This window comes from Callospermophilus lateralis, chromosome 3, assembly GCF_048772815.1.
Source record: "Callospermophilus lateralis isolate mCalLat2 chromosome 3, mCalLat2.hap1, whole genome shotgun sequence".
NCBI classification, from domain to species: Eukaryota; Metazoa; Chordata; class Mammalia; order Rodentia; family Sciuridae; genus Callospermophilus; species Callospermophilus lateralis.
In genome coordinates, this window is record NC_135307.1 from 154887670 (window position 1) to 154904384 (window position 16715).

Sequence of the window (16715 nt, forward strand, 5' to 3'; positions counted from 1 at the left end):
ATTGCCCCAACTTCTTTCCCTCTTGGTTTTTCTCACTTATTAATTAATTAATTATTTTTGAAAGTCCACCTTCCCTGGCAGTTTTATTTTTAATTGATTTTTAAAAAAATAAATGACAGCAGAATGCATTACTATTCTTATTACACATATAGAACACATTTTTTCATGTCTCTTGTACATAAAGTATTTTCACACCAACTCATGTCTTCATACATGTACTTTGGATAATGATGTCCATCACATTCCACCATCATTGCTAACACCCTGTCCCCTTCCTTCCCCATCCACTCCTTTATAGAGTGCCTTCTGCCAGAATGTAATCTTCCTCAGGGCAGGATTGTTGTCTATTTTGTTCATTTCATGTAGCTTCAGGGGCTAGAATAATCCCTGAAATATAGACATTCTTTAGTATTTGTTCAATAAGTGAATGAAACACTTCACAGAACTGTGGAGATTCCATTAGATCAGGGGCCTGTAACTCATAGTTTTCTGCCTGTTTTTATAAATAAAGTTTCACTGGACACAGCTATACCCATGCCTAACATTTCTAAGGCCTTGGTTTCCATCCCTAGCACTAACAAACAAACAAACAAAAAGCAGTGTGCACATTTTAAATAGTAATAGTGCTGAACTGCTTTCCACTATAAAGATTATATAAACTTATATCTAAGTCTTATATAAATTAATCTATGTATTGCCTGTGGCTGCTTTTGCATTATAATATCTGTATTGAGTGATTATAAGGGAGACTTAAAAAACCTTAAGTGTTTACCAGAGAACCGAAACCTGAAGTATTTATTTTTAAGAAAAAGTTTGCTGATTCCTAAGGTAGATGATGTAAGCTGAGCACAAAGCACACAAATTCTGGTATAGAGAAGACAATAAATGGGGGCTGGGGATGTGGCTCAAGCGGTAGCGCGCTTGCCTGGCATGCGTGCGGCCCGGGTTCGATCCTCAGCACCACATACAAACAAAGATGTTGTGCCTGCCGAAAAACTAAAAAATAAATATTAAAAAAAAATTCTCTCTCTCTCTCTCTCTCTCTCTCTCTCTCTCTCTCTCTCCCTCTCTCTCCCTCTCTCTCCCTCTCCAAAAAAAAAAAATTAAAAAAAAATAAAGAGAAGACAATAAATGGTGACTGTTCCTGGAGGTGTTATGGTGATTATTATCGTTATTATCAAAAGAATAGCATACCATTGCCCAAAGAGATACTGCTTTTTACAGATGTTACTTGCTGTATGCCTGTTTCTATGACCAAGCTAGAACTCTTTGTTTTTGCTGTCATTCAGCCACAATTTGAGCTAATAAGTAACTAGTTGAGAAGTGAATGAATTATCTGCTCCTGGTTGAGGAACACAGAAGCTGTGTCTAGCAAGGCGCAGTTCTGGTCTGCTCAGTTGTCTATTGCATTTCTTATATGCTGTCTTTAGGTATTTTTGTATAAATTAATGTTTATTGATGCTTACATGTTTCAAGGTGATTATTAACATAATGAGTAGTAACCTAAAGTTTAAATGTTATCTTGATAACTATCTTCTTTTACTATTTCAGGGAATAATAAGTCACAAAGGGAGGAGCTGGACTCCATCCTCTTTCTTTTTGAAGTAAGTTTTGGTTAATTCTTTCAGCTTTTAAGATTTTTATAAAAGAGAGATATTTTAGATTTTTAATTTCATTTGAAAACAAATAGAAATAAATGGCTGTAGGTGGATGTGTTCTTCCTTCTTTCTTTTCTTCCTACTTTCCTTCCACTTTTACAAACCATGCAGCAAAGAATGTTCTTGTGATTTTTTTTAATAACATGGGAAATTTTTTCCTGTATAGGTAACTATAAGTGAAGTTATTAGATGGATGAATTAAGTATGTCTGTTTTAAGGGGTAGGGATGTAGCTTAGTGGTAGAGTGGTTGCCTAGAATTTCCAAGGCCTTGGGTTCCATCCATAAACAAACAAAAAAAAAACTGTGCACATTTTAAGTAGTAATAGTGCTGAACTGCTTTCCGTTATAAAGATTATGTAAACTTAATATCTAAGTCCTATATAAATTTCCTCTGCTGGAGATGATTTGTCTTTTGATAAATGCAGACCTCATTGTTTTTATATGTATATTTTCTGAATACTAATAAGGTTGTGATTTTTATTTGTATCTGAATATCTGTGTGTTGATAATATTCTCTTCAAAGCTGGCAGAATGTTTAGCTGCAGGTTTCTTTTTTTTTTAACATACCTTTATTTTATTTATTTATTTTTATGTGATGCTGAGGATCAAACTAGTGCCTCACATGTGCTAGGCAAGTGCTTTACCACTGAGCCACAACCCCAGCCCTTGCTGAAGGTTTTACTGTATTAAGCTTAAAATCTTTCTTACCTAGATGTATTAGTTAAGTGCCTGGTTATGGGTATACAAAGAGCTACCCTCAGAACTGAATTATAAATTCTGAAAGTTAATTGTTGATTGTCTAGAAATTAGAAGTACTTAGGTTGGTGTGACAAGAGAAACGTTTTTGTTATGGAAGACAGGCCAAATGTGCACTTGCTGCAGAGTTGGCTGGAGGGGAAGGCCAGGGCGGGAAAGCTTTCTGTGGGAGAATGGTGAGTGGCTATCTGTGTTTATGAAATAAAGCAAGATATGGGAACTTGCCAGCTCAGGACTTGGCTCATGACTGGTGCTTAATAACATTTTCTTCTTTGAGAGTGGTACTACTTCCTCAGAGTAACAGACATTGATTCATGGTATATTTTATGGTGGTTATTGTGTTTCCTATGGTTACCCTCCTGTTAATGAACCCTCTTCAGAGGAGTTATTTTTAAGAGGAGCTTTAATTAAGTCTACTACTTAAATATGAATATGCTGACCATCATTTGTTTGAACTCTTCTGTTAATTTCAATTATTTTATTTCTCTAATGGGTGATGCAAATGTGAGTTATAGAATATGCTAATAAAACCTGTACTGCTGATACCCTCCTTTTTGTCCATTTCGTGGACTAGAAGGTACTTGGGTGCTTCTCCTTATTGCCGTCCTTCCTTAACTCTGTGGGCAGTCACTCCCTGGAAACTTATCAGTGACTGACAATGGCATAGTATTTACATATAACCTACACACATTCTTCAATATACTGTAAATCATTTCAAGATGACATATAAGACTTAATATAATGTAAATGTTATGTAAATAGTTGTTATACTATATGATTGAGGGAATGGTGACAAGGGAAAAAAAAAGCCTATACAGTTCTTGGCTGTTGTATTCTCAAATGCTGACACTTGACTATACTTTCTAGGATTCTTATTTAAACATCTTGTTCTATCTTTTCTGTCTCTTAAGATTGCTTTTGTTTTCTCTTGCCCAAATCTCTTGTGTTGCATTCTGGGAAATCTCTTCAATTCTTTCTTCCAGTTCACTAACTCTTTATTCAGGTCTAACCTATTGCTTAACTCAGCTATTGAGCTGTAAATTTCAAAGATATTTGTTTTACATTTTCGTAGGTTTTTGAATCGGTATTACGTAGCTGATTACTTTTGATAGCCTCTTGACCCTTGTTCCTTTTTAGACATTTAAAAATTTTTCTTAAATTTTTACTGTATAATATTTCATATTTTATATCTGACAATTCTAATATGTGAAGCCCCTAATGGATTAAACCTGTTGGCTATCTTAGTTGTCTCTCACTCAGAGTGACTTTTTTTCTTGTGTATTTTGTGACATTTGACTTTGAGATCAATATTAATTGGACACAGATCCAATATTTATCAATCCTGGTTTCCAGATGGTTTTTCTTTTCTTTGGCCAGGAATCTAGGACTGGTCTTGATTGGGATCACTTTAGCTTCCTTTGAGGGTCCTGGTTTATTAATGACATTTCAGGTTCAGGCTTACTCTGGGTTGGGGCCTGGGGTCTGGAAGGAACAGACATCTGGAGATTCTAGTGCTGGTGTTGACATTAGCTCCCTGCTACCCTCCATTCTTTTCCTTGCTTGTTGATTTCAAGTCAGATTGTGGTTCACGTTTTATCTCCCTCACTCTTCCTTCTTTGTTCTCTTCCTCTACTAATTTTTTAGTCCCTTATTAGTTTCTCTAATGTCTCAAGAATTATATTTATTGATCCCAGGGCTAGCTGTCCTGCAGCAAAAAAGTCCTTCTGGCATCCTAGTTCTTAAGTCTCTCACAGAAGTTTCAGTTCCTTCCCTTCAAGTCCAAAAATTCTAGAGCAGGGAGTTTTATTAGTGATACATTAACTTTTACAGAGGATTAGTTGCCTGTGTAATAGAACAAATATATATTATTCAAAGCTTCATAAAGTTTTCATTTTGTTTAGTAAACAAATGAATACATTATGCTCAATTGTCTGTCTCTCGCTTTAGAAGGGAGGTTGTTCTTTGTATGTTTCATTATGGGTATCTTTCTTTCTACATTAGTGCCATATTAAAAGGTGGTTTGTGAGGGCTCCAGAGTGACTACTTATCAATATGTAAATAACTGAGAAAGGCTTCTTTTAGAAGAAGTAGAATTTATTTTATTAAGATGTATCATTACAAAAGGGATATTATGTAGGAATATTTTATAAACAGGAAAGAACTGTAAGAAAGTAGAGAAGTATGGAAATTAAGAAGGTACAGAAGAAGAGTATGTATGTGAAGAGAGCTGCAGCCTGCTTTTGTCAGACAGGAGCAAACTGAGAGGGAACCTTTGGAAACAGAAATAGTAGTTTTGGATGTAGCAAGCTTCTGGAGGTATTTTAGTGTTTTGGTAAAGTAAGTGATATGTAATCAAGGCTACTAGTTCAGCCCAGGTCACAGTTTCAGGCAGTCAGTAGACCTTTCCATCTGCCTTTACATCCAGTAGGAGCACATGTATCCTTTGGAGGTTGACCTTCTAACTAGCTGTCTTTGCTTTAAATATGTGTACCACCTAGGGTTTCTATTATTGTTGATTCATGGAGGTGTTTATCACAAATTTTACTATGGTTTTGAGTCTTCTTTTACTCTTCTTTTAAAAACATTTCATCTATGATTGTTATATGTTTCAGTTGTAGAGGTGGGGTTGATCGTGTGGAACCCCAAAACATGAATTTATATTGCTATCTTGAGCAGACTGTAAATGTTTCTCATAGACCATCCTGTTTAATCTTTTCCTTCTGAAGTAGGTTCCATTTTAACCTGTTATTATGGATAAAAAATTGGAGTGGGGTGGGTGGATTTGTGGTCTGTCTTAACATTGCATATTTGGCAAATGGTAGAGCAGGGAGTTAGCCTGTGGTCTGATTCTAGAACCCATATTTTTAACTTGCGGCCACACTGTCTACCACTTAAGTCTGGATATTGTCTTGCCTCTCAAGCTGCATTCTACCATCTATGTCAACATGTATTCATTGTGTATAGTCCATTCAGTCATTCATCAGGCACAATCTGCGGGTTCTACTGTGGTAGGCACAAGTCTAGGTGCTGCAGATATAACAGTGAGCAAGATAGAGAGCCTCTTGTCCTCATGAACCATATGTAAACATTTCATGATAAGCTCAAGAGTCCACCAGTAAGAATGAATTTACATCAGAACTCTAGGAAAGACCTGCTGAGTTACAAAATTCTGAATGCCCATTTCATAAGTGTGATGTTGGTGGTGGCCCTTGAAGTAGTTACCTGTGTAGGGGAAAGAAGGGTTGGGGTGAAAGTGTAAGATACCTGGTGATAGGCTTCAAAGTAAAAGAATTCATTTGACTTTGAGAATCTTCTGGATTCAGCTCTTGAGAAGTTATTTTAATGGTATCCAGTGTTTGTTTTAATCTGGTGTAAGACACACAGATATGATAATAATTGCCACGAAGGGAGAAGTTTTAATCATGCACACAGTTCTCTAAAAACAGGGTATGGAATGCCACATAGGGCCACCCCAAGGAGCACCAAGGGGAATTCAGCAGGCAAAGAAAGAGTGAAACTGAGGGCAGGTGCTTTTGCTGTAGCTTTGCAAGAGGGAATGGTCAAGGCAAGGTAGGCAAGCTAAGTAGGTTTAGAATTGAATAACTTAAATAATTTCAGCAGATTCTGTGTCATAGGGGTGGCACTTGGTTGTCCAGTATCTGGCCTCTGAGTGAGTATAGAAGGGACATAGTGTCTCAGAGTGTGAGAGCCCATAAATGGAGGTGGGCTTATGGGTTTGGGGATTGGTTGGTTGGCATATCAAAAACATACTCTTGGACACTGTCTCTAGGACTTAGTTAACACTGGTAGAGGATATTTTTCCCAGGTCAGTAATGCCTCAGATGTCAGAGTATTAATACATAAAATATATTTAATACAGGGACGTCTGTCATGTTGTATGCCATTCCCTTTGAGTAGAGAAATAGAATAGTTCAGAGGTTTACATATATGGTTAATAAAGCTACTAGAATCTGATAGCACAGAATTTCCTTACTTTCCCATACATAGAAGTTGTTTAATTTTAAAAGCTACCTATGTTCAGGCTACTCACTCAGTTGTTTTCCTGATCCCAGAGTTAGATATTATGGATAAACAGCACAGTTGGTTTCTATTATTCCTTATTCTAAATTTTGTATGAATTATTTCCCAGTTTAAACCCTATTTTTATCTTGTCATTAACCTATCTGGAAAACTGAATGGGTTCTTTATAATCTGTAAAGTGGGGCCCAGCTGATCAAACACTGAATGTCCTTTCCTTAGGTCCTAGTATCACTTTCATTCACATTTTGCTGCTGTTGTGACTCCATGGAAGTTCTATGTCAGGCTCAGGCTGCTTTGCCCCTTTGCCCTTTTTTGCATAGTTTAACTTCTGTCTCTTGATTTATGTAACTCTTCTTTTTGAGATTGCCCTTTGCTCTTCCCTCAGTCTGGCCTATTCTTTCAGACTCTGTTCAAACTTATCAATTTCTTCTGGCAATTCTCTAAAAGTGCTCATCCTTCCTGTGAACTTTGTATAAACTACACCATAATGTGTTACCACTGATCATAGCTGGATGTTCTTATTTATCCCTAAATGTGGCCATGTCTTAGCTCCTTTTTAAATGTCTAAGTGAGACTATACAGTTCCTGAGGCTGGCAGCCATTACATATAATCCTTTGTATTCCCCACTGTGATATGCACTTGATAATATTTATTGTTGGATTAAAGTCTCTTAAATTCTCAGCTTCTCTCCTATGGAGTTATTTGGTACTTTTGTGTAAAATTTTTGTTTGTTTGTTTGTTTTCTCACCTAGAACTCTCTAGATTAAAAAAAAATAGGAAACAAGTATCAAAAGAACTGACTAGTTTTATTTGGTTTTAAATTTTAAATTGATTTGACTCTGATTAGCCTTTAAACATCTAATCTTCTCATTTGCTTTGCCACAGTGATGGGAGTATTCTTCATCTGCATGGTCCAGTTAGGTAATCACCTCATGAGGACTTAAGTACTCAAAATGAAACTAGTGCAACTGAAGGACTTAATTTTTGCCTTTAATAATTTTATTTGATTTATATTTAAAATAGCCACATGTGACTAGAGGCTACAGTGCTGACAAAAAAGTTCTACAATTTTCCATTAGAGCTCTATTACTTTGAAAGACTGTTCCTTTGTAAAATCCTCAGCATCCTATATATCTGTGTCCTTGCAGGGCATGGAACTTTAGGGGCTAGGGTTTTATTAAATAGTTTCTCTGGGCTTCCTGTTATTACTAGAGTACCCTTGGCTGAGGGAAATGAGCATTTACCTTCATAAACTGGAGGCACATATGTTCAGGATGGTTTTCTGCAACTACAAAACTGAAAAGGTATACACAATTTTATTCTACTATTTTCATTCTTGCTTTAAGATTAAAATAATATTTAATTATGGTCAATCAAGTTACTTAGTAATTTCATCTTCCTACCATACCTTCCATTTCTCTCCATCTATTCTCTTCATGCCAAGCTTAAAAAAAATTCAGGAAGTTAGCCAATCCCAAATAACCAAATGCCAAATGTATTTTTTTTTAACTTTTTTAAAAACAAACTTTATTATTAATTTTTAAGAATCAGTCTTTGTGTGATATTTCAAACATTTATAAACCTTTTAGATATTCTTTTTTTAAAAATTTATTTCTTACATACATGACAATAGTGGAGTACATTACATTCATAATTATCCATTCACAGCATAATTTTTTGTAACTCTGTATATAACGTATGTTCACGCCAAATTATACCATTATACATGAGCTCTCTTATTTTTTTTTGCATACAATTCTTAATACACCTTTATACCACAATTGATCATATCTCTATTTGTATATAAGGTATGTTGACACCAAATTCATATCTTCATATATGTATTTTGTATAATGATGACTCTCTCCTTCAACCATCCTAGCTATTCCCTTTCTCCCTGCATTGCCCTCCCACCCCTATTCCCTATCTAAAGGTAATTTTCCTCTTACGCTCTCCCTCCCTACCCCACTTTGAGTCACCCCCCTTATATCAGAGAAAACATTCGGCATTTGTTTTTTGGGGATTGCAAATGCCAAGTGTTTTCTTTGATATAAGGAGGCTGATTCATAGTGGGATAGGGAGAGGGAGCATGGAAGGAATAGACAAACTCTAGATAGGGTAGAGGGGAAGGGAGTGGGCATGGGGTTAGAAATGATGGTGGAATGTGATTATCATTATTATCCAAAGCACATGTATAAAGACATGAATTGGTGTGAATATACTTTGTATGCAACCAGAGATATGAAAAATTGTGCTTTATATGTGTAATAAGAATTTTAATGCATCCTGTTGTCATATATAAATAAAAAAAATAAAAATTCAGTATCTTTTCAGGGTGCTGCATGGTGTTTCTTCTTTTCTCCTCCTTTGGTAGAGAGGGAGAGTCTGGTTTGGTAAGCATTGAGGTAAGGCAAATTGCAGCAGATGAACTATACAGCAAGTGTGAGTGCCAGTGACATCTGGGCTTCTTATGGGCATACAGAAGAAGGAAAAGTATAATACTATACACCAGCGTTTGTTTTCTCCTTTGATATTAAAGATACCAACTGGATTGTTTGAGATTTATTCCAGGCTTCCCAGGTGCTGACGCCCTTTGCCCCCCTGTAGTGTGATGGTAATGATGGATTGGATAGCAAGACTCACGTGTATGCAGTCTTGCTGGGTGTAGTTATGTTGGGGGAGTCATAATTTGACCAGTGGTGAATCCTGGGCTATAGTGGAATCTATCTTACTATAATGGAATTCGACACTGGGTTCCTTGTTCTTTGTTGCTCCGAGTGAGCTTATATAGATTGTGAGTTTAGCCTCTAATTCTTTTCCTTAAAGTAGGGGAACAGGACTTTTAATGACTTTCTTGATAATAGTAACACAACTGGATCCAGTGTAGTGCCTGGATTTATGCAAAAGTGGGTGAAACAAATGACTGGGTTTTACTTTCTGTGCCGTTGCTTTGTGTGTGCCATCCAGTAATTTAATGTTGATTTTATTTCCCATACAAAAGTTATTTCTAACTTTTCATATTTAATAGCACTGTTCTACTTCTGATATTAATAGTAAATTTCTTGATAAAAAACTAGAATTAGGAACATAATAAGTTATAAACAATTCTGAGATACTTATTTCCCTTTCTTATTCACATTCTCCTTTTTGCTTCTTTGTTATTGTTGTTGGAACTGTATATCTTTTCCAATTCTTTGAAAATGAAAACAAATTAGAAACTTCTGTGGAGTTTCATTGAAAATTCTTGGACTGAGCCCCAGCTAACACATTCAGGCCCAGGTGTCCTTCAGAATTAGGTAAGAGTCCCTTTTCTTTCTTTATATAAAGAAAAGGCTAGTGCCCTTTCATACAAACAACTAATACATAGCAGGGCAGTGGAATCATATTATATCAATTAACTAGTTTCTACAGCTTCTGTTTTCCTTTGCTTGACTTTTCATTACTTACTCCGGGCTGGCCAACATGCATATGTCCTCCACACTGCTCCTTCTGCTCCATACCAAAGGTAAAGGACTTGCTTCTACTCTCAGGTTATTACTGCTTTTATTTCTTTTTTCCATAAGGACCACTTTACTATTATTGAATGGAGGAGTGACAAGAACAAATAAAATGAACGAGAAAAGCAGATTTTTCTCAAAACCCTTACACTTTCAAGTTCTTATTAAAGATTTCAAATATTTGGATGCTTCAGTTGAGTTTTTTTGTTTGTTTGTTTGTTTACAAAGAATTGAATGCACTTTCTAGGTCACTGTCATAATCCTAATTCATAATTTTAAATGATTGATTGCAATAGAGAAAAAGCTAATATCAATTCAGATTTCCTGGAGAATATTAAAAACAATCAAACCAACACAGACAACTCCTTTTGTATTTCCACAGCCATTCCTGAGGTCCAGTTGGCAAGGAAAATGCCACTGATGATCATGACTGGAATATTGAGTTACCTTTATAATATGGGAGTAATGCATTGTAGCTATTTGAAATGATAATGGAGGGGTATAATTGTTCTGACCTTTCTCATAATGTTGGTCACACTTGTGGTTTATGATGACATTGAATTATTTTGGGAATAATCCTAAATAATAACATTATTATTATGGCTTAGTGTGATCTACCCTAAGATACTCCTCAAGTCTCATCTGCGGAGATTACAATAGAGGGCCAGCCTTATGGCCAGTTGTGACCTTTCCCACTGGTCTCAAGTGTTGCTGTGGTGGTGAATTAGTTCTGTTTTTGCTCTTCAGTGCTGCACCCTGTACTAGGTACTGGGGAAATACTAAAGCACAAGGCCTGGATCTTTTATTTCTGTGTCTGTTTTTGATCATGGAGTGTGTGTGATATCTATAAACTGGAAAATGAAAACAGAATAAAATGTCGAGTGTTTGCGGGAGATTCTTTGAATACATTTTTCATGGTAAAAAATTGATTATCGTATTGTAGTATGTTAGTAATTTTTATTATAGTATAAGTGTCTGAGTTTTAAAAGGAGCATTTTCAATGCATAATTTATCTTTCAAACTTAATATTCAATACTGCAGTCTTCCTTATCCATCCAGACTTAGAGGTGAGAAACTTGGTATTGACCCAACGAGATATACTGAATTACTCAGTTCACCTTGGGGGAAGGGAAACTGGAAACAAGATGTTTGTGGAAGTCTGAAATTACATTCTTGTGATTACCTGTTGCAGCACAGGTGCCCTAAGCTTCCTGGCATGCTGGCCCCTGTCATGTAACATGCCACTTGACTTGTTGGTAAATGACACCCTGAAAAGGAGGTCCTGTAGAATATAGTACTAGCAAGTGCTTCCAAGAATTCATTTAGGGCAGATGGTGGAAACCACATCAAGGCTAAATATATGGAAAATTTACAGTAAAGTAAATTGTTAAGTATTGTTAAAAAAAAAAAAAACAGAAGATGTAAAGAGCTTTTATTTTTCTCCCTTTAAATTGATTAAAATTAAATGTGTCAACACAATTTGAATGAGTTGATTTTTTTATATACATATAGAAGGGAGTGGTATTAATACTTGCCATCTGGTAAAATTTCTATCACTTGTTTTCTGCTTGGATATGTAGCATGGTAGCTGTTACAGAGTGACACCTAGTGTTTGATGAGCTTGTGACACTGAACAGGTTAGAAAGGAAGAGCTTAGACTGAAGCCTTGAGACCTTGGGCATTCACTGAGTGAGCTTGACAGGCCAGTTGGGAGTTGACCTACAGGTGTACAACACTTTCTAGTTGAACTAAGTCAGGCATGTAAATCCTTTAAGTTTCTGGGATGGTGAAAACCAGGTAGTGGTCTTTCACTGGGCTTTTGTTATTTCTCTCTGGTTACTTATGCAGAAATTCTCTGGAAATGAATTTTTTTTTTCTTTTTGTAAACTTAAACTTTCAAACTTAAATTGGCACAGAAACTACAGCCAATTCATTGTGCAGGTTACCAAAATTAGAAAGATTTGAAAGATGCAGTAGTGTTCAGCCAGAATATGGAAGCTTGTGTGAAATGAAGAATAGCGTGGCAGATGTAGCCATGACTATAATCTCCTAGGTGAGAGTCTGTGTGGAAAGAAGTATCCTCTTGGATCTGTTGTAGTGGGTGCTTTCTTTAGGGCAAAACCCACCGATTATTGTGTAGTATTTATGCTTCTAATTTGAGGATTTGTGAAGATTGCTGGATATTCTCTCATTAAATGTGAAGAGTAGTGCAATTCAATTTTCTTCAAAAAGAGATTAGATAGTTGCAAGATCTTAAGCAAAGTAAAAACATAACCTCTTAGAATTTATCAGGTGCCTATATTGCTAAGTTTTTGAATATTGCAGTTTTCATATCTAATAAAATCTTTTGAATATTGCATCTTAGTACTTAATAAAATGTTTTCTTGTATCTGTTTATTTTATTCAATATTGATGGCATTTTCTCCACTCTGTGGTTCTACACATCTCATGTGGTTCTACACATCTTCTGCCTTCTACCTCCACCTTTGTTCAGACCCCATTCCCCTGATTGGAGTATTCTATTAACTGGCCTCCAGGCTGTGATCTTCTGTCTCTTCTGTCTCCCTCATCCATCTTGAATGGTCTCTGTGTGATATAATTCTAGTTTCTGTTGCCTTTAGGACAAAAATTGAACTCCCACTACAGGTTCAAGGCCCTTTCTGATTTAGCCTCTGCCTCCCTCTCAATTCCTTATGGCTTATTTTATTTCTGTCTCCCTTAGCAACTTCTCAAAGATTCACCAGACAAAAAGCAGGGCCTTTTTTCTTTTCTTTTCTTTCTTTCTTTTCTTTTCTTTTCTTTTCTTTTTTTTTTTTTTTTTGCCTAAAATGCCCTTGTCTGGAGGACTCACCCTTAGGTATCCCTCAAGATTCAATTCAAAACTGTTTATCCTTCAAAAGTGGGCCTTTCTGTCCTAGCTTTCTGTGTGTATACTGACTTTGCTAATTTTCTCACATTTTCCCCTTAGGGCCTGTAACGTTTAGAGCAGGAACAGTGTCTTATCTCCACCACTGCCCTCTTCCTCTCTCTCTCATCCCTTGTATGGTACCTGGCACCGATGGGCACTTAGTAAGAATGTTTATTAATTAATTAAATAAATCGAGAAAATTATAGCAGTCTGTGAATCAACTCATGCATTTATTTTTTTATTCCTAGAATTTTTATTCTAACATAAAACACAAGGATTCAACAAGTAATAGTCATAGAAAAATTTAGTGCAAACAATCCAAAGTTTAGTGCAAACAATCTACACATGACAGGACTGCCCCCACAACTTTACATTCCAAGGTACTAACAAAATTACCAGAGATATAAACCACAGTTGAAAAGGATTCAAGCTCATATACAATAAGCAAAACTAAGAAATTGGCCTTCAAGAGATTTCTCTTTGTTCCAATATGGAGGAATCTTGCTGGAGAAGAAGGGAGGGGAGGAGAGCAGGGTGGCTTGGATCCAGGTTGGGGAGGATGGAGGACTTTCTATCTGGTCCTGCAGGAAGAGGATATTATCTGGGTGAGACCATCACGTTGGAGAGGTCACTTTGTCTGCAACAAGTAGGCTATAGGAGAGCAAGATTTAGGGGTTGGAAAACCAGGTTTTTTAAAAATTTAACTTGTTTTAATTATTTATACATGATAGTAGAATGCATTTATGCACTTTGATATACATAGATGGTATATAATTTCTCATTTTTCTGAGTGTACATGTTACAGAATCATATTGGTCATGCATTCACATATATACATACAGTAATAATGTCTGTTTCATTTTACTATCTTTCCTATCACCACATCCCCTCCCCTCCCATCACTTCCCTCTACCTAATCTAAGGTAACTCTATTCTTCCCTAGTGCCCCCTGCCTTACTGTGAATTAGCATCCGCATATTAGGGAAAACATTCAGCCTTTGGTTTTGTGGGATTGGCTTATTTCACTTAGGATAATATTCTCCAACTCCAACCATTTACTCGCAGATTCCATATTTTACTCTTATTTAAAGCTGAGTAATATTCCATTGAGTATATAAACCACATTTTCTTTATCCATTTATCTATTGAGGGACACCTAGGTTGGTTTTATAGTCTAGCTATTGTGAATTGAGCTGCTATAAACATTGATGTGGCTGTATCACTGTAGTATGCTAATTTTAAGTCCTTGGGTATAAACCAAGGAGTGTAATAGCTGAGTCAAATGGTGGCTCCATTCCCAATTTTCTGAGATGTCTTCATACTGCTTTTCATAGTGGTTGTACCGATTTGCAGTATGCATTTAATTCATTGCTTTATTGCGGATGCATGTGCCTATGTGCCTCAGACATCATTTTCTGTATTTTATTGTATTTTTTCTATGTTTGAAAGCCAGTTCTAATGGAGTTGGTCTTTAGTAGGGGAATTTGACCAGCTTAGATTTATTACCTTTTTGTGTGAGGTAATCAATAGTTTTGGCTTTTAACTTTGTTTTTTTGTGTGTGAGAGTTTGCTGAGTTTGTGCTTTTTGGAATATGCCTTACAATTTGAAAGGTATGCTTTCTATATTCTTTCATTCTGGCAATTATCCTTAAAATGAACAAAAGTTATGTGAATCATTTTTTTCTGAACTATGTCAAGAATAAAGCAGCATTTGATGATATAGTCTAATGCTTTTATTTTAATTCCACATGTCTTTTGTATTTCTTACTTCTTAGCTATTCTAATCAGTATATACCTAGATTATTACAATAATTTTATAATGTTATTTCTCTTTTGTTGTTTTGGAAATTTACTCTATTTTTATAAACACATTAACACTAATTAAGTACATATAGCCCAGTGTCTGTACAACTGCCTACTTGCTTTTGGATTATTTTGATTAATCTCTATATTTGCTAAAATGTAAATCATGTGGTATGTTGAGAGGGAGGGAGTATGTGGCTCATGTACTTCTAATTCTAGAATTTTTTCTTTTTACTTGAAAGACATGTAACTGGGTATATAATTTTCAAATAGTTGTCTTCTCCCTTGTGCCCCAAAGTCTGAATTTTATTTATTTCTCAAAATAGCTATAATATTCTTTAGATATCTTTATCATAAATTGTGTTGTTCTTGATGGGCTTTGGGACTGCCGTTTTCCTGGTGCATCTGTGTATTCTGCTGCCCATTCCACTTGACTTGTCTACAGTGATCACTTGACCACACTGTCCTTTGGAGCTTGTTGCTGAGGAAAAGACTGAGATCAGCCTGATTTTTGTTCTTTGATGTGAATATTCTACATTTTCTATTAGGCTTATATAGTATGTTTAATCATATATTGATTTTACGAATTTAAAGCTTTGTATTTTTAAAGAATTTTTCTCAGTTCTTTTATCTTATTTGATTCTAAGGAGGCCTTGTGATGTGCCGTATCCCAGTGTGGGGGGAACATTGGGAACAACAGTCCATCTAGATTCATGCTTTCTTTGGTTTTTCATCTTCACATAATATTTCCTAATTTCATAGTATTACTTATTTATACATGTGTTTCCTTTATTTTTCTGGATCTTTAAAAAGAATCTGTATCCTCTTGAATCCTTTGAGAACATAAATCAGGAAATCTAAAAAATTATCAAATTTCTTTCAGAGGAGAGATTCCCATTGCTCTTTGGGAAGGTTTCCTTTACTTACTGAAGGCTTGTTCTTGGCATTTTCCACTTTTATGGGAAGAGGATCTTGTAAGTCACTCTCACCCCCCAGCTTTTTTTGCAGCTTCATCTGTGCTTTTATCAAGCAGTAATTTCTGTAAGTATTTCACTTGTAGATAGGATTCTTTGCTTCTTCGAGTCTTCATTGACTAATAAAGTTTTCCAGTATTTTAATACTGGTTGATTTTTAGGATATGGGAGGGAGAAATTAGAGGCCTTTTTAAAAGTTATATTTTCTTTGGAGGACTTTGCCTTGTATCTTAAGTTTAGTTTTTGAAATGTTTTTATTTATTTTATTATTATCCAAAAAAATATTGCCTCTTGAATGATCAAATCATTGTTGAGATTTACTGTAAATGTCTGGAGACACATTTCTATTCTCAGTCATCTTTACTATGTACCTACTCAACAGATTCTTTGTTTCTGCTGTTTAGAACTAACTTCCTTAAACATGAACAGTTCCTTTCAAAATTCCTTTTGTCATCTTGATTTTTCTAATTATTTATCTATTTGTGTATACAGATCCTGGCACCCAATATTTAGATCTAGTATCTAATGGAGTGGGTCTTGTGCCTATTCAACTGAGAAGCATACTGGTAAAGGGTCCGGTTGAGGTGGGCTCTTCCCAGGAGGTGATATTTGAGTTTGGTCTCAAAGATCATTAAGGATGTGAAAAGATGGAGCGTCTCTTAATTCATGACAGTTAGTAGTTGGATAGGGATTGCTGGTATGAGAAGAAAAACATGACATTTTTATCTAAAAATGTAGTCATTTTATTTTTAAGATTATTTAATCTTTCATTTTAGTTCCATTTCACTTGAACATAAAAGTTCCAAATAAATTTTGAGACTCAAGAGTTCAATGAAAATATTCTATCTATGTCAATGAATTGAGTCATTTTTACTAAGTAGTGAGAAGCCAGAAACCAAGATGCAGAAGAGTGGATTGCCCTTTCTGAAGTTCTCCATGGAAGTGTGTATGCTGTTATGCTTCTGTGCACATGGGTCCTTTTGAAACTAGACTATACTAGTAGCATCCACATTCATGCTGTTCTTTCTTTGAACTTTACTCCCAGTTCTAATCCTAAGCTTTCAGAATACTTATTA

General features: G+C 35.6%; 1 protein-coding gene across 5 annotated transcripts in view; it reads left to right on the plus strand.

Annotated features, from left to right (window-relative positions):
* Positions 1 to 16715, plus strand: part of Ralgapa2 (Ral GTPase activating protein catalytic subunit alpha 2) — a 325597-nt gene that overhangs the window by 29433 nt on the left and 279449 nt on the right. For all 5 annotated transcript variants that reach the window (XM_076851458.2, XM_076851460.2, XM_076851457.2 and 2 more), the window contains exon 3: positions 1552 to 1604. In XM_076851458.2, coding sequence (XP_076707573.2) covers positions 1552 to 1604 — 53 coding nt within the window. The remainder of the gene's footprint in view (positions 1 to 1551; positions 1605 to 16715) is intronic.